Here is a 17,162-nt window from a genome sequence, read left to right as displayed (position 1 = left end):
CACGGTAGATCATCCCCTCTGTAACCACACCCACCCATTCTCCTACTTTCTTGGCCGCCCGCCCGCTTCATGCCAGCGGCGCTCTACACGCTCCAGCGCCGCTACACCACCCAATAACCCTAGGTATCCACCGTCAGGCCTCCACACACGTGTGCATGGCCGCCGACATCCAGAAGCACTTCAAGTCTCTCCGCGTCGACACCGGCCGCCGCAGGAGTCGCAAGGACCCCTTCGCCGACCCCTTCGAAGATGATAGCGACGACGACAAGCGCACCTCCCGCAGCCGCTCCAAGACGAATAAGTCGCCGCCATCGGCCGCTGCTGAGAAGAAAGAGAAGCCGCCGTCCGCGTTAGCCGCGCCCCCCGCCAAGAATAACGTTTCTTCACTTTCTCACAGCGCTGCATCGCGAAACAGCGAGGATGAATTCTTAGACGCCCCCAAGCGCACCACCGATCGCCGCCCGAGTCCTGCCCCAGCGGAACTCGCATCCCTACGTGTGAGCGACGGCGCTGGTAGGAGGGGGTCTCTGGATCACGGTTTGCAGAGCAAAGGGCTTGCAGGGCGGGGTGTACAGACCAACAAGACCCCTCGAAGCGCAGTCGCGCTCGCGGCAGGGAACTTGGCATATCTGGACGACTCGGGATCCGACGACGAACCGCAACGACCTTCGCGTGCCGATCGCCATCCCAGCCCAGCGCCGAGAAAGCAGTCGGATTCTGTCGACCCGCTGCAGAGGTCAGGAACGCCTACGGGTGCGCGAGAACCTGCGAAAGAGCCCACACAGCCTTCACGTCATACCGTCGCATCGCCATTTGCAGGCACAAAGTACCTCGAGGACAGCGAGAGCGACGGCGACTCGGACTCGGACTCCGAAGCCGTCACCTCGCGCTCCGGCAGCCTCGAAGGCCCCACCGCACCCGAAGCGCCCCCGACCAGCCCCGAGAAGGGCAAGCTCGAGGTGAAGCGCGTCGACAAGCCCAAGCAGCATGGCGGCGGAGTCTCATGGCGCGCCTTCTCCGCCGGACGCGCCGAGCAGCGCAGCAGCGAGATCGAGGCACTCCAGACAAGCCTTAAGCAGCGTGGGAAGTCCATCTCCTTCGGCACGCACGCCGTCACGGACGACGGAAACCGGGTCCCTATCCCAGCTGCACCCGGGCAGATCGTCGCTGCACCGGGAGCGCGAGGACGAGGACGCAAGGGACGGGGCAAGTCGCCCCCCAGAAGAGCGGAGGACACCAGGCCTGCGGAAGACGAGGGAGGGGATGGAGGAGCTGCCGGGGTGGGTGTCTACGACCCAACGCAGTTCAAGACCAACCCCTTTACTGGTGAGTGCGCGAAGGACCTTGTAGGGAAGCACACCTTGGCTAACACTTCATGCCCAGGTGAGCCCGTCCGGCGGACGTCCAGCGGCCGAGATGGCAACACCTCCACCCAGCAACGCGGACAGCGATCACCCGACAGCCTCAGCGGCAGCATCCCTGACATCCGCATCAACAATATCGCCCATTAGTGACGTCTTGACCTCTCCGGTGGATACTGGTGGCTTGGAGAACAGCACCGGCAGCTTGTCGAGCAAGATGACCATCTCGCCTCCACAAACGATCCCTGAAGAGCAAATCACCGACAAGCTGCATTCGCCGTTGATGTCACCTACCGAAGAGTACACCAACCCGCTAAGTCGGAATTCAAGCGCGCGATCGATCCGTATGACCGGCTCAAGAGCTACGAGAATCCCAGGCGCCGGTTCACGACGTCAGTCACGACGATCACTTTCCGCTAACCCATCTCCTAGTCCAGCACACACATTCTTATCATCATGGAGTCGGGACGCTGGAGCTTCAGAGCCAGCACCTGAGCCGAAGCCAGACGACGAAGGCCAGGCGATCGGTTTGAACAACGAGTACATCATAGGCCGAACGATCAACCAAGGCGGCTTCGGCGTCGTCAAAGAGGTCCACGCCATCAGCCCCTCTGGCGAACCCATCCTGCGCGCCGTCAAAATCGTCCGCAAAGCCATCCCCGACCGCGACGAGTCCGAAAACGAAAAAGCACAACAAGAACTCGAGCACGAAGTCTCCATCTGGCGGCACCTCAAGCACCGCCACATCCTCGACCTCCACGCCGTCTACGAGACCGACTTTGCTACTTTTTGCATGATGGAGCTCAACGTCGGCGGCACCCTCTTCGACATTGTCCGCAAAGCCCGCATGGACGCCTCCTCCCACAACGGCCGCAAGGGTCTCGAGCCGAAACTGGCGAAGCACTACGCCTACCAGCTCGCCTGCGCATTGCGGTATTTGCACGAGGATATAAGAGTCTGTCACCGCGACGTCAAGCTCGAGAACTGCCTGATCGACTTGTCCGCCCCGAACGCCGCAGCGGAAGGCGGGAACCTCCGCCTCTGCGACTTCGGGCTCGCGGATTTCCTGCACAACGAAGGGAGTCTGGATGGCGACGGCCTAGCCATGCGTCTCAGCAGCCCCCTCCTCGCCGAGCCGCCCGCGCACGCACAGGCGCACCACCGCACCCAGAGCTCCGTCATCGGCACGTTGGAATACGCCTCTCCGCGCGGTCTGAGCGTGAACAGGAAACTCTTCGAGACGGCCGGCGACATGTGGGCGTTCGGCGTCATCGTCTACGCCTTAGTAACAGGCGAACTGCCCTTCCGGCACGCGATGCCGAGTAAGACGGTCGAGATGATCATGCAGGCTGCGTGGGACGGGGAGGCGTTGGCGCAGGCTTATGGGGGCGGGAAGGAGGTGAGGGAGTTGGTGCAGGGGTGTTTGGAGAGGGATGTTGAGGCGAGATGGGGGATTGGGGAGGTGCTTGGGGGAGCGTGGTTTGAGGGGATGAGTGAAGAGGGAGGAGACCGTGTGAACGGGGAAGGGGGGCGAGAGGATTGGCGGTAGAGGGCTCGTTTCGTGAGAAACGGACAGGTTGGGATGATCATTGGACGACGTTATGATCTTGTCGGTGTTTGGGAGGGGGAATGGGTGTATGCTGCTCGCGAGCAAGAAGGAAGACTGTGGGCGATCACGACTTTGCTTTGGACTTGAGGCTCTGCGGCGTTTGGAGCGGGTTTGTGATGGTTGTTTCTAGGATACCCCCCTACTTATCAGCTTCTTTGTTGTCGCTGTCTATAGCAAGCAAATGCCATTGTGCGCGTTCGTGTTCTTGGGCCATGTGTTCATATCAAGCCGTCTCTAGACCGGTCACGTGCGTTTGCGTCGTCCCCGCCGCATGCCCGGCCAAACTCTCTTTCCTTATCTCGTGTCCCCTCCCTCCATCCATCCACCGACACATCACCGCGTTACAATACCAAGTCAGATACAGGTCCTCGTGCGCTGATAGGCGCCGAGAGCGGTTGACTTGCATGATGCGTACGATGCGATGCGATCCGGGCCGGTGATCTGGAGTTCGCTGCGTGGCGCTGTTTGACGGCCGGGCGCTCATCGCGGGCAAAGCATCCCACTATCTTAGCCGATAAAGGTGGGATGGTGTACGGAGTATGCGCTGACTACTTCTGGTTACTTGACGCTGTTGTGGTGGGTGAGTGGGTGGTGGTATCTTTCTTTCTTAATCGTCTTCTTGTTCATGCTGGCTTCTTTTGCGTGCATCGGCTTCTTGTACTGCATTTGCTCTCATCATACAGGTACTACCTACTGCTGGAGGCTGTCGGCATTTGCTCTTACGCATAGAGGTGTTAGCCATCTGGCTTGCAGCCTTGCTATCCTTTCGGCCAATTCGCATGTTACTGGCGCACATCTCACTCACCTGGATCCGGGCTACTCGAACAGAGAAGAGCTTGTGGTGCCTTCCCGTGACCTTTGCTGTCTCAGACGAACACGAGGCCCGAGTCACGCCCGCTTGCGCATAGCCTTGCATGAGTAGAAGGCAGAACAGAATCCAACCGATGTCCAGACGATCCCGCTTGTCCATACTCTCGGCTTGAGCACCACCAGACGAGACAAAAGGGCCCAAACCACCATGCTGAACGATTACCTCCCCACCATCACCCCCCTAGGACCATCTCTACCACCGCACTGCACACCCACCACCCCCTTCCTCCAGTACATCAGCAGCCTCCTCCACACCTGCCTCCCCACCCCACTCGCTTTCATCTCCAACACCCTCGGCATCCTGTCGATCATCGCCTGGCTCTTCGCCCAACTCCCGCAGATCTACAAGAACTACAGCTTATCCAGTACCTCTGGCCTGTCGATCTTCTTTCTGGTAGAATGGTGTCTGGGGGATTTGAGTAACTTGCTCGGAGCGCTGTTCACGCATCAGGCGAGCTGGCAGGTGGCGATTGGGTGTTATTACGTTTTTGTCGATGTTTGTTTGGTCGGGCAGTGGGTGTGGTATGAGCGGTTGAGGCATGGGAGGTTGATTAAGAGGTTGAGGAGGGTGCGGAGTGGGGAAGGACCAGAGGGATGGGAGGGTGGTGCTGGGATGGCTGAGGTCGTCCGGGGAGAGGAGACGAATGCATCTCGTGCGGATGCTTCGATAGCAGGATCAACCTCTTCGAAGCAGAGATCTCGACCGCAGGCCATCTTCCGCGCCCCAACGTTCCAGCAGGGCGCCAGCACGGGGGAGAAAGCACCTCCAACCCTCGCCGCCACACCCGGAGGCACGACCATCTACCGCGTCGGCTCCTCCTCGCCTTTCTCGTCCCCTTCACCACGAACGCTCCTCCTCCTCGCCTGTCTCGCAGCCCTCGCCCAGGCCTCACCAATCCTCACCCCACCACCAGAACCCCACGTCTCGACTTCCTCGCAACAGCCCACCCCCCTCGAAAACGCCGGCACAGCCCTCTCCTGGCTCTCCACCGCCCTCTACCTCGCCTCCCGCCTCCCGCAACTCCTGCACAACGCCCGCCGCCGCTCCACGTCCGGCCTCTCCCCCACCCTCTTCCTCGCCGCCTTCTGCGGCAACTCCTTCTACTCCGCTGCTCTCGCCACCAACCCCCGCGCCTGGTCCTCTTTCGCTCCTTACGGCGCACACGGCTGGGTCGGCCCCGAAGGCTCGGATCGCGGAGCCTGGGTCACCGCCGCTTTACCGTTCTTCCTCGGGGCGGCGGGGGTGTTGGGGATGGATGGGATGGTTGGGTGTCAGTTCTTGATGTACGGGGAGGGGGAGCGCAAGGTTGTGGTGCTGGAGGGGGAAGGGAGGGTGGGAAGGTGGAGGAGGGTGAGGGGGTGGATGAGGGGGTGGGTGCCGGGGAGTGTTGGGGGGAGTGCTGGGGGTAAAGGGGACGAGAGGCAGGCGTTGTTGGGGAGTAGGGGGGTGGATGAGGGATATGGGAGTTTATGAGATTGGGTTACGCATGTGCATGGTTAGATGATTTGATGGGCGGGATGATGGCATGGCATGGCATAGGAATTGTTGCTGAGACCGCGGGCGTCTTATAGCATATAGTAGAGCGACTTACGAGAGATGCAGCATGATCTTGGTAGAATGGGAACTTCGAATATCAATATGGGCAGCCGGCGCACGTGATCGTGTCCAAATATTGAATACCTATCTCCGTAGGCTCTTCCCAACCAACCGCTTTGTTATCCAAGAGGAATCTCGTTCACGGCGTAATAACAATAGGATCCTCAGGAGCACCACCCTGAGCATCCCCCTCCTCCTCATCCATCACCACCTCCCCCGCCTTCCCAACAGAACCCCCGCTCCACCCCTGATCCAAGCCCTCAACAATCCAATCCCTCGCCCGCGGCAACATCTCATGATACCCCGAATTCCCCGCCGCCCGAAACATACTCGTATGCGCCCGCAGCTCATCCGTCGCAAGCTCATTGACACACTTCACCCAATGTCCTTTGCTCTTCGAAGTGTCTTGGGCGAATTCTTGCACTTGCTCGCCTTGCTCCATCTCCTCTGCCATTGCCTCTTTACTCTTCCGGCGTTTCGCCGAGGGTTGCTGGTTAGATGATGATGAAGGAGCAGCGCGTTTAGACCCAGTAGGACTCTCAGGTTGCATCTCCCCCTTCGGCACAACGCAGAACGTGCGATCCGCGCCCACCATCGCGCCCGCATACTTCGTCTGCCCCGTAACCTTCGTCCCCAACGCGGTGTAAAAGTTCGCAAACCCCACCTCATGCGTCCGCGTCAACTCAACCACACTCTCCACGCGCTTCTGCAGCTCGGCGCCGCGGGCAAGACATCCCACGAATTCGAGATGACTCCCCGCCCACATGAACCCCTGCTGTATCTGGCTGCGATTCAGATACGCCGCCCCCGCCGCCCCGGCGATGGCTGCCGCCGCACCCCCGAAGGCGGCGTATTTGCCCCATTTCCCCCAGCCGCCCGACGCCGTGCTCCCGTCTGCTGCCGGCAGGCCTTTCGCTGACGCGTTGGCGACGGGCGCGGGGGAGCCGCTGCGTGGCGAGTTCCAGCCGAAGAGACTGCTGGCGCCCTCGAAGGCTTTGTACGCGCTTGATGCTTGGTTCAAGTGCTCTTCTGCGCCGTGCGCGAGGACGCCCGGGCTGATGCCCAAGTACGGTGTATCGAACGCCAGGACCGCTTGTACGTGCGGGAAGAATAATCTGCTAGGTTCTTGAGGTGGTGCGGAAGAAGGTCGTGCTTCGGAGTCGGGCGGGTTGAGGTTCGTAGGCGCTTTGGAGGAGGAGGTGGGGCGCGTGGTGGTGTTGTTCGTCGTGTCGTTGGCGTAGGCGGAAGGGACTGGCTCGTCGCGCGCGATGCTCAGCAGAGTTTCGGCGGCGACGATGCCGCCCATGCTGTGGCCGCATAGTATGACGTGGACTGAGGGGTCAACTGTAGGCGAGGGCGTGCCGTTGGCGACTTCGAGGTCGATGACTTTGTTTTGGAGCCTGCGTGCAAAGTGTCAGCAAGCAGTCTCTTTGCGCGTGAGGTTCTGCGTACCATTCTTTGAACCGCGCGACACACTCCTTGAGGTCGCCTCGGGTCTCGTACTGCGGGTATTGTATGCTCAGGATGTCAATGTTCGGTAGGGTGTGCGCCAGCAACGCGCGAAGATCGGAAGGGAAGTTGTTGAAGGTGTGATCAGAGCCCTTGAAGCCGTGTAGAAACACGAGCAGTAATGTCTTCTTCATGATGCATGTTGCTTGAAAAGTAGCGCTCAAGGCGCGAGTTGGAGGGAGTAAGAGTGAGGACGGAGTCCAGCCATTGGAAGCTGAAGATGACGTCGGCTTTCACATGCCTGACCCTACAAATCGTGCAGATCACCAGCGAAATGAACACGAGAAGATTGACAGAACAATGAGGCTTCTCTACCTCAGTTTCGATTGCATGCTATAGACAACGACGATCTACGCCAATTCTCTCGCATAAACGCTTTCGTTCCTTTCCATGGGTATCATCCCTCATTCATCCACACATCTGCTGCGCTGAGCCGCACTGTCCCGCCGTCCCCGATCGCAAACCTATTGCTCGCCTTCATCGCCCAGCGGACTGTTGAGCGTGTACTCGAGGATATCGCTTAGCGACAGCACGCCCTTGAGCTGCTTGGCCTCGTCGATGATGACGAGGCGGTGCACGCGCGACTTGCGGATCGTGTCGAAGATGGTGTCGAGGCGGTCGTTGACGGTGCAGGTGTAGATGCCGGGGAAGTCCTGCATCAACTTAAGTCAGTTTCGACCTCTCGTAATACTAGGACGAATGGTTTATACGCACGTCCGATCGCAACTCCAGCGCCTTGCCAGCGCTCAGGTTCAGCTTCTCGTAGTCCCCACCCTTAATGAGAACAATGACGTCCACGGCCTCGAACACGTTCAGCAACGTCCCGTCCTTGTCCAGGATCGGCACGCAGGAGATGTTGCGCTTCACGAGCTGGTGTATCACATCCATGACCGGCGTCTCCATGCGCGCCGTCGCCAGGTCGGTGTACGTCCCAATGGGCAGGTCCCGCAAGGGCTTCTTCAGCATCTGCGTCTCTTTCACGTTGACCGATACGAACTTCAAGATGCGGTATTGTGTTACCAGGCTCACCACCATCTCCCTTTGCGTTTCGTCGTCCACGTCAACGAGCGGTATACGGCGCGCGCGGGCTTGTAACATGCGTGTGCATGCTTCGTAGAGGGGTCGTAAGGGGTGGATGGAGACGGTTTCGATGGTGTTGACGCCAATAGCGCGCTCGATCTCGCGGAGGCTGTTGAGTTTGAATTGGTCGATTTGACCCAGCGCGTCCGGGTTCTGCCAGTAGTATTGGATGAGATTGATGTAGTCGGAGACTGTGAGCAGGCCGGCGAAGGTGGAGGTCTTGGAGTCCCAGAGTGGAGCGGACACGATGCCTTTGCCATTGTCAGTGGAGGGCTAAGGTTGAGTCTGTCGTATGAGCTTGGGGAGACGTACCACATTGTAGGAGTATGTTGAGACTCTTCTTGACGAGTAGCGAGGTGTCGAAGATGATCAAGCGGTAGCTGAGCGGAAGGACGTCGTAGCTGGTGCGCACTTTGAGAAAAGCCCGGATTGCTCGCTGTGAACCACGTCTGTCAGCCTGTACTTCCCAAACGCTCTCTCAGTAGAAAGCACTGCTGCTTGCGGAGGAAGACATACCAACCCCTCCCTCTGCTCCCGATCAAACCCCGTCAACCCTCCCTGCCTCGTCCCCGGCCGACTACCCATCACTTGCGCCCCTCTCATCGGCATCTGCATCTGCGTGTGTGTCTCCGGCTGCGTCTCCCTCGACAACGGCCTCAAATACGAGCTCGGCGCGACAAACTTGGGCGGCGCGCCCTCATGGCCCGGTGAAGTAGTGGTGGTACCGGTAGCTGTCTTCTTTCCCTCTGCGCCTTCACTGTTCTGCTGCGACGCCTGCTCGGCCGCCTGCGGCGGATCGCTGTCTCCTGTCTCACCCAACATCAGTATGGCCTTTTGGTTTCCGTCTGTGGCTCATCGAGGGCTGGCTGGCAGTTGGTGGTTGTGAGAGTGTTGGAGCAGGCGAGCTTGGGATTCTAAGTAACTGTCGGAATTATGACGGCGGTTGGCGTTTCTGGGTGCGGGAGCACCCGCATTGCGGGGATAGTGGGCTGTGAGAAGGGGGAGAGAGACAACCTGGTGGTTTTGAGCATGGAGGGAGGAAGATGGGTAAACAACGCTCGAGTCGCAGGTCTCATTCATGCATGCTGCCAACGAACGTCTAGCAACAGCAATGCCGCAGCGCCGCTCGTCACTCCTCCCCCACTCAAATCCTCCGCTTCAAAAACGCCCCAAGCACTGTCTCTCCGGCGCTCCCAGAGCGCTGTACGTATCATCAGTCATCCCCAAGCCAAAACGTCCCAAGCAACCACCCCCTGGCTAGCTATTCGCAGCCGCCTTCTTCTTCGCAGCTTCCAGCGCATCCGCGTTCAGCTCCGGCCCGGGTTCGTGCTCCTGCTGCCGCTCAATCTCCTCCGTCGGCACACGGTCCAGAGTCTCGATACCACTCTCGTCGAGCTTCTTCTTCGCGTCGAGAACGATGTGTTCTGCTTCGCTCAGGCCGCCTGGCTTCGTTGCCGGGTCGCCTTCGACGCCGATGGGGTCGGTCTTGTTCTGCGCCGTCTCCTGCACCTTGTCGCTGTCGAAGCGCACGACCATGCAGGAGAGGTTGTCAGTCGAGAAGCGCGCGAGAGCGTGGTCGACAAGCGCTTTGGCGGCGGTCTGTGGGTCCTCGATAGTGCGGACAAGGTCCACCGCTTCTTGATCGGAGCAGACGTCCCAGAGCTAGATATCAGTCAGCAATGCGAGAGCAGATGTAGTTAGAGTAGCCCACTCACCCCGTCACAGGCCAAAATCAAAAACTCGTCAATTTCCGGCTGAATGACCGTCTCCGTCGTATATGGGTGGCCCGTGACCAGGTCCTTCATATAGGCATCACCTAGGGCACGAGTCACAGCCAAAACTCCGTTGACACGGTTATTCAGGATCAGGCCTCCAGCGCCTGCGATCCGCTTGCCTTCATTCTCGTCGCTTCCTTTGTGGTCGTACGACAGGCGGAGGGCTTTGCCATTCCGACACAAGACGATCCGCGCATCTCCCACGTTAGCCGTGTAGAGCACGCGCTGGCGGGAGGCGGTCTCGCGTAACTTCGACTCTGCTTGATCTGTCTCAGAACTTTGGCTCTCGCCCTTAACTGCCTGAGCAGCCGCTGGCGCGATGGCGGTCGAGCCAGTCGCCGATTGAGAATTCGGTATCCGGTCCTCCCAGCGCAAGACGGCAATTACAGCCGTGCAACCACTATTCTTCAAAGGCAGCTTCTCGAGCTGCTGATCTACGGAGGTGAAGGTCATATCGAGGAGCTCTGGTATAGGTGTATTCGGATGCTTGCGTATGATTTCTTCCAGAAGAATGTGCACTTTCTTGCCGCACCACTCGGCGGCGAAGGTACCTGCATGCCCGTCAAAGATGGCGAAATATCCATTGTCTGTTTCCACGACGCCCTGTTCCGACAGGGCGGAAGTGGTCGAGTCCGCTTGAGAAGTGCGGCTCTTGCCGTTGTTGTCCGATCCCAGTGCTGGAGCAGGCGTGCTGAGGAAGTTGTAGAGATATGCATGGGTGTCTTCCATAGTGCGCCGGCACTTCTTGTTCTTGTCCTCGGTCACCCCAACGCGGAACGTCGACCGGGGACCTGGATGCGACTCTCCAGCTGAGTTGTTCAGTGAGCCAGTTGGAACGCTCAATGCCGGGTCCATCTTCCCCAGCCTTTGCATCGGTGTCTGGGGAGTCCTGTCTGAACTCTTGCTGTCCGGCGAGCCCCCAAGGCTGTGGAGAGATGCCTTCGCGCTGCTGAAGAGGTCGCGTGCGCGTCCAACACCGCTACTCCGCCGCTTCTTGTCGGTGGAGGTGGGCTCATCCGTCGACTTTCGCGTCGGACTTCGCATGTCGTTCGGAACCTCATCTTTGCTCTCTTCGATGGCGGTGGTGTTGCTGGGCGGCATGGGACTTTGTGGGGGTTCGCTCTTCTGGCTGCCATCGCCGGTCACCGCATCCTTCCTGTCGTCGCTGGAGCTACCAAACATTCTGTTCAGCAAGCCCCCTTGACCGGAGAGACTGCGTCTCTGCTTTCCGGCCAGGTTGTTACGAGATTGCGTGGCCACACTGCTCATGTAGCTCGAGGGCTACAGCGGTCCGTTGCTGCTGGCGCGCGGTCTTCCGAGGTGCGGGCGGGGATGCCTTGGAGGCTGAGGGTCAAGCGCACAGAATGGCGACCGTGTCGATGATTGTCTACAATTGCCCGAACAGATTAGCAGCTGTGTATGAGATGTCTCTACAGCGGTTCTTGTCTTCCGAGCGTGGAGTAGTCTGGACGAGGGAGGATTGGAAGCAATGACGAAGGGACCGCTTACGGAAGAGCTCTAGCACAAAGACCACAACTACAAAGGTGGTCTCTTGCCAAACAAGTTGATTGTATGCAGTTGCAGTACCAGTGAGACAGTATATGCTGTCGTCGAGTCCTGTCTCGCAGTGCCCCTCTGGCCCGTGTGTTTCCAAGCGGGTCCTGACGTCGGGAGAGACGGGATGCCGACTGGCCGAGGAGCCACGACCACTGAGGCGGATGCAGAGGGGAGGGTTGTACAAAGGTAGTGTGGAGAAGTTGTACAGGAGGCTGCAATGTAAAAAGCGTTCAATGCTTGAAGGACCTGATGTTGTCACGCAGCTCCCTAATCCAAACAGGCGGAGGCGTGGGGCGGGGTTCTCGAAGCGAACTCTCTCGGTGGCGTTCTCAGGCTATGACGACGCCGGCTAAGGCACGCTCGACTTGATGGTGCACTATTGACTGCGCCGCTCGATCTGAATGCTGTAGGAAACGTACAGCTTGAATGAAACGACCACAGAATGGACTTCATCTGTCGTCCAGACAAACAATCGGTCTGGAATCGGGGTTTCCCCACAAACATGATGAAGCTTCCCTTCGCTCGGTACATATCTGCATGTACAGCACTGTCGGCCAACCATAATCGCTCGAGATAGAAGGAAGACAATGAATCCAACGCCCGCTCACAACACAAAGCATGTCCATCACATCATCGTCTCAGGCTGTCCAGCCGTGCCTGCAGGTCATCGTCCCCAGGATCCGCTCCACCACCTCCCACAGCTTGCGCGACCTTTCCTTCCGCCACAGCGTTCTTCTGGAGGCCTTGAGGTGTCTCGCCGAGCTGTTGCAAGAGTCAGCACATCTAGCGAACCATCCTGCCAGCCAAGGCCGACATACCGTTTGACTCAGATCAACACCAATCTCATCCAACACTTGATTGACGACCTCTTCCCCTTCCTCCTCATCCTCGAGCCCCGTCACATCGTCGATCGCATCATCCATCATCTCCTGTCGTTGATCCATGATGTCGTTCTCCTTCTCAAACTCCATAGCTATCCGCTGTAATGCTGGGAGGTTCATCTGCCGGTTCATGCTGCCTAAAAGCTGTGTTGCGCCCTTCATGCTCTGCATCATCTGCTCGTTACTTCGGACAGTCTGCGACGTGTTAGCCCTCCTACTACCCTGCCCAACATCCCGAACCCACCTGTATCCGCAACGAGATCGCCTGCAGCTGTGTCCGCATCTGGTAGAACTTGGTGATATATCTCCTCGTCCTCACCAGATCCTTCGCCTGCACCTTGACCGCACCCATCTGTCCATTCTTCGCATTTTTCTTGATGTCTGCGACCAGCTTCTTCTCCTGCTGTTCGAGCTTCGTCCGTTCCCGATCGAGCTCTCGTTGCGTCTTCTCAAGCGCTCGTTGATGTTTGCGCAGTCGTTCTGCTGGAGTCATGCGCTTGCCGAAGGCCCATTCTACGATCTACGCATACGCCTATCAGTATCACAATCAGGCATGGGGATATGCTACCGGCTCACATTCATGTCGGGCAACGAGCTGGCTGTTGATGCGATACAGAGAGCACGCAGCGCCAAAGGATCGAGGGAGCTTGTCGGAAGGGTGTGTGATATCCGTAAGTCCTTACTGAGGAGCATGTGCCTATTCACTCTCACAAATGCCTCCAGAGTGAGTTGGAGTTGCACCCTCCCAGTGAATGCGAACGCCTGCGATTAGAGCTCCTTAGTCAGCCGGATCTAACCGAGATAGGCATTTGGAGGTATCAAGGCCAAAACGTCGGCACCCATCATCGAGCGCGCCACACCATTTCTGGATTCTGAACAATACACCTTACACATGTGACGAAACACAACACGCTGCTCACACTATGAGCTCCGGCGACTACTTCGCAGGCAACTCTGGCGGCTCCAGCTCGAGCAGGGGCACAACCACGCCGCAGCAACAACGAAATGCACGACCGCAATACATGACAGTAGGCTCAGGGTCGACATCTGAGTCGGCCGCTAGACTGCAAGCCATCATCGACGAGGACTCTGGGTACGGAGGAAGCGATACTGGCGATGGAACAGGCGAGAACCACTGGCACCCGGGCCTCACGCAGGACCGGTATACGCCGGCGCATACACCTGTGCGACCCGGGGAGAGCAATGCGGCTTCAGAACACGAGCGACGGCAACTGGCTGCGCATGTCCACCAGCTCTTTTATAACCAGAATCGGACGGCACTCGGACGAGCGATCAACCAGACGGTAGAGACGCTCAAGCGCTTGCAGGAGATGAATGCGACATGGCCGGCACATTACCCTACTGTACAGAGACCGCCATCGCCTGAGCCATCAAGACCGGACGCACGACCTGGATTGCACCACACCCACACCCTTGAGGATACACACGATGCCGTCCGATCAGCACCACCGCGACCGAAAGCGCCTCGTCGAGCTGGTACTTCTGTCGGCGAGCACCAGACGGGCGAGTCGAGCGAGACAAAACCGCCAGCGCAAGAGCCTCGACTGGTCACACCACAGCTTGCGCAAGACTTCTCGGTGCTGAAGATCGAGCTGAAGATGGAGGGCCTACCGCAGTCGGAGATTGTGCATTCTTTGGAGAAACAAAGTGTTGCGGCGCTGTTGGACAACCAGATCAACAACAGCGTCCGACATCTATTTGCACTACGAGAGCGGATAGATGACACCGCGAGCAAGGTGCTGGTCACGGGCGATCTCAACGCTGGCAAATCGACCTTCTGCAACGCTCTTTTACGTCGAAAGGTACTTCCCGAAGACCAGCAACCATGCACCTCGATCTTCTGCGAAGTACTAGATGTGCGAGAGAACGGCGGGGTTGAGGAAGTCCATGCGATACCTCACGCAACGACCTACAACCGCAACGATGAAAGCACATACCGCGTCTTTAAGCTCACTCAGCTGGAAGACGTTGTGGTTGATGCGGACAGCTGGTCGCAGTGCAAGATCTACATCAAGGACATCCGATCGGTAGATACTTCGCTACTCAACAATGGCGTCGTCGACATCGCTCTCATCGACGCACCCGGATTGAACAACGACTCGCTCAAGACGACCGCGCTGTTCGCACGACAAGAGGAGATTGACGTTGTTGTATTCGTTGTGTCGGCGGCGAATCACTTCACACTTTCGGCAAAGGAGTTCATCTTCAATGCCGCACGAGAGAAAGCATACATGTTCATGGTGGTGAACGGCTTCGACAATATCAGGGATAAGAACCGGTGTCAGGAGATGATCTTGAAGCAGGTTGCTCACTTGAGCCCAGCAACATTCAAGGAGTCATCGGAGCTTGTGCATTTCGTATCTAGCAACGCTATACCAGTGGCTCCAGCTGGTGGTGATGGGCCACCCGACGGCTCCGGAGGCGGTAGCGGCTCTGCGTCGGCTTCGTTCGAGCCCAAAGACAAGAAGCCCGAGTCAGATCCGCCCAAACCAGACGATGAAGACGACGAACCCGAAGGAAAGCACGGCGAGCCAGGATCGCCTCCGAGCAAAGACAAAGGGAAGGGCAAGGAGAAGGAGAAGCTTGACGACTTCAACGAACTTGAAGCCTCGCTACGCCGGTTCGTGCTGGAGAAGCGGGCGAGATCAAAACTTGCGCCTGCGAAGACCTACCTCATGAACGTGCTGGGAGACCTCAATACGTTGGCTGGCGTGAACAAGAATGTCGCACAGGGCGAGCTCGACCGGGTTTCGGAGGAGCTGCGCCAGTTGGAGCCTGTTTTCGAGAAGTCGAAGAAGGCACGTTCTGCAGCGGACGATAGTGTCGCCAACAACATTGAGGAGACATCTGGTGAAGTCTACCGGTTGACCCGGGAAACGCTCAACTCGTCTATCTCGCATATCGCTGAGAGCGACCTGGGCGTGGAATATCCTGGGGTGTTCGGAGCCTACAACTACGCGGAGGACTTGAAGGCGGCTATGCTCAATCAGATCAATGAGACAGTTCGATGGTGCGAGGAGCGTGCTCGTGAGAAGACGGTGCAAGGAGTCTCCAGTATCAAGAGCTTAGGGCTGCTGCATCTGGGCGATCAGTACGTCGACCTGACATTCCGATCCGAGAAGATGTTCAAGACGCGGAGAGACGCCTTGGCCAGGCAAGTCGAGGTCGAGGCAGAGCTGTGGGATTTCTTCGACGTGGGAAGTCTGTGGGAGAGGCAGGAGAAGGTGGCGAGCACCAGCATGGCCGTCACTGTCGCCGGTGTAGTCGGCGGAAGGCTATTCGGCGGCCTCGGGTGGCTTGATGGTGCCTTGACCGCTACGAAGGTGATGGGACCAAACAACGTGAGGAAACTCGTGCTGCCCGGCATGGTCCTTGCAGGTAAGTCTACCCCCACATCTCTTCTTGCTCCGTACTAACATCACGACAGTCACACTCGGCATCTCCTACGCCATCTCCCAAATCCCCCACTCCCTCCCCAAACGCCTCTCCACCAAACTCTCCGCCCAACTCGCCCAGATCGACTACACCCACAAGAACTCGCAACGCATCTCCGCTGAAGTCCGCCGCGCGCTGCAATACCCCGCCACCAAGCTACGCGAGGGCCTGCAGCGCAACGTCGAGCAGCTGCAGGAGAAGAAGCGCGAGACGGACAAGGTAAGGGGGGAGAGCGAGGTGGCACGGAAGTATTTTGGGAACTTGGTGAGGGAGAGTAATGATATTCGGAGTCGGGTCGAGAGGGTTGATCTGGAGGGGCCGGCGCCGGGGATTGCGGCGGCTTATGATGCTTAGTCCACTCGATCAATTGAAAGGGTGAGGAGTCATGGTGTTGATGGGGGGTGGGTGCATGGATGCGTTTGATGGCGATCGGAACAGATACCACTTCTTGTTTTACACCTACTGTACCACGATTCTCATACCACGGGCCGTCTCCGTCTCCATATCCCGTGCACCAGAACGCAGACAGACCATGAAAACGAAACTCCATCGACCCCCAATTACTCACAACAAAAAGCCACCCATCATGCGCTCCCTATCACCCACATCACCGCCTCACGCCCTACGGGCTCGTCGCGCCGTCCAACCAAACACAGCAATGAATTTCGTTCCAGTCATCAGGTCGGCCAAGCTGCCGAGCCCTTGTTATTACAAAGCCGTGCTGGAGACTCGTCCGTACAGCTGGAGCAATGCTGTCAATCTGGGCACGCTTTAAGGGCAACATTGATGCATTCGTACGAAACAGCTGGGAGACTATGCGGAATTGAGATGAAAGGATTGGGGAGACTGTCCTTGGGATGGGGACAGCTGAATAAGGGGCAATGGTAGGTAGGGGTCTGTCTTCCTTCGCTGTAGACGTAGGTATAAGTACTGGTCAGGTCATCTTCTGTTCTCAAGTATCATTGCACACAACAGCACTTCCATCTCCAACAACAGCCATAACCGCCAACAACCACGACAATGTCCACCCTCACCTACACCAACCCCACGGGCCGCGGCGCCGACCTCGCCTCCCAATTCCACTACCACCAAGCCGTGCGCCTCCCCACGCAACCCCCAACCCTCAAACTCGCCGGCCAAGGCGGCTTCAACAAATCCGACGGCGTGATACCACAACCCACTTCATCGGATGAGATTTTCAAACAAGTCGACTTCGCCTTCGCAAACGTAGACGACGTGTTGCGTACCGCGGGGTCCAAGAACGGATGGGGCGACGTGTATCTCGTGCGCGCGTATATGGTCGGGATGCAGGATTTTGATGGCGCGGTGATTATGGCTGTGAAGGAGGGGTTAAGGAAGTGGTGTGGGGAGGGGAATAGGCCGGTGTTGACGGCGGTGGAGGTGAAGGGGTTGGCGTTGGAGGGGATGGTTATTGAGGTCGAGGTGGAGGCTTTGATGCAGTAGTTG

At 58.2% G+C, this 17,162-nt stretch overlaps 8 protein-coding genes across 8 annotated transcripts; 4 read left to right on the top strand and 4 right to left on the bottom strand.

Moving 5' to 3' along the window:
- Nucleotides 1–155: 155 nt before the first annotated feature.
- LTR77_007452 (uncharacterized protein) lies at nt 156–2,910 on the top strand (the record flags this gene model as incomplete). Its single annotated transcript, XM_064804689.1, has 3 exons — nt 156–1,326; nt 1,384–1,510; nt 1,557–2,910. 3 exons carry the CDS (start codon nt 156–158, stop codon nt 2,908–2,910), a joined length of 2,652 nt encoding a protein of 883 aa, XP_064657459.1.
- Nucleotides 2,911–3,988: 1,078 nt separating this feature from the next.
- LTR77_007451 (uncharacterized protein) lies at nt 3,989–5,314 on the top strand (the record flags this gene model as incomplete). Its single annotated transcript, XM_064804688.1, has 1 exon — nt 3,989–5,314. The coding sequence occupies one exon, from the start codon at nt 3,989–3,991 to the stop codon at nt 5,312–5,314; it is 1,326 nt and encodes a 441-aa protein (XP_064657458.1).
- Nucleotides 5,315–5,576: 262 nt separating this feature from the next.
- Nucleotides 5,577–7,080, bottom strand: LTR77_007450 (uncharacterized protein; the record flags this gene model as incomplete). The annotated part of the gene is made up of 2 exons (XM_064804687.1): nt 5,577–6,837; nt 6,890–7,080. The coding sequence occupies 2 exons, from the start codon at nt 7,078–7,080 to the stop codon at nt 5,577–5,579; spliced, it is 1,452 nt and encodes a 483-aa protein (XP_064657457.1).
- Nucleotides 7,081–7,410: 330 nt separating this feature from the next.
- SNF4 (AMP-activated serine/threonine-protein kinase regulatory subunit) lies at nt 7,411–8,848 on the bottom strand (the record flags this gene model as incomplete). The annotated part of the gene is made up of 4 exons (XM_064804686.1): nt 7,411–7,599; nt 7,661–8,277; nt 8,339–8,462; nt 8,543–8,848. The coding sequence occupies 4 exons, from the start codon at nt 8,846–8,848 to the stop codon at nt 7,411–7,413; spliced, it is 1,236 nt and encodes a 411-aa protein (XP_064657456.1).
- Nucleotides 8,849–9,283: 435 nt separating this feature from the next.
- MgPP2CL-1 (mgpp2cl-1, protein phosphatase 2C-like protein 1) lies at nt 9,284–11,070 on the bottom strand (the record flags this gene model as incomplete). Its single annotated transcript, XM_064804685.1, has 2 exons — nt 9,284–9,688; nt 9,742–11,070. 2 exons carry the CDS (start codon nt 11,068–11,070, stop codon nt 9,284–9,286), a joined length of 1,734 nt encoding a protein of 577 aa, XP_064657455.1.
- Nucleotides 11,071–11,988: 918 nt separating this feature from the next.
- DID4 (ESCRT-III subunit protein did4) lies at nt 11,989–12,821 on the bottom strand (the record flags this gene model as incomplete). Its single annotated transcript, XM_064804684.1, has 4 exons — nt 11,989–12,120; nt 12,177–12,434; nt 12,484–12,759; nt 12,816–12,821. The coding sequence occupies 4 exons, from the start codon at nt 12,819–12,821 to the stop codon at nt 11,989–11,991; spliced, it is 672 nt and encodes a 223-aa protein (XP_064657454.1).
- Nucleotides 12,822–13,162: 341 nt separating this feature from the next.
- FZO1 (mitofusin) lies at nt 13,163–16,049 on the top strand (the record flags this gene model as incomplete). Its single annotated transcript, XM_064804683.1, has 2 exons — nt 13,163–15,638; nt 15,688–16,049. 2 exons carry the CDS (start codon nt 13,163–13,165, stop codon nt 16,047–16,049), a joined length of 2,838 nt encoding a protein of 945 aa, XP_064657453.1.
- Nucleotides 16,050–16,715: 666 nt separating this feature from the next.
- On the top strand, nt 16,716–17,159 carry LTR77_007445 (uncharacterized protein; the record flags this gene model as incomplete). The annotated part of the gene is made up of 1 exon (XM_064804682.1): nt 16,716–17,159. One exon carries the CDS (start codon nt 16,716–16,718, stop codon nt 17,157–17,159), a length of 444 nt encoding a protein of 147 aa, XP_064657452.1.
- Between the last annotated feature and the right edge of the window lie 3 nt (nt 17,160–17,162).

The sequence above is a fragment of the Saxophila tyrrhenica genome (genome assembly GCF_035928015.1).
Source record: "Saxophila tyrrhenica strain CCFEE 5935 chromosome Unknown scaffold_11, whole genome shotgun sequence".
NCBI classification, from domain to species: domain Eukaryota; kingdom Fungi; phylum Ascomycota; class Dothideomycetes; order Mycosphaerellales; family Extremaceae; genus Saxophila; species Saxophila tyrrhenica.
Note: the sequence above shows the minus strand (reverse complement) of the source record. Positions and strands in the feature narration are given on the sequence as shown.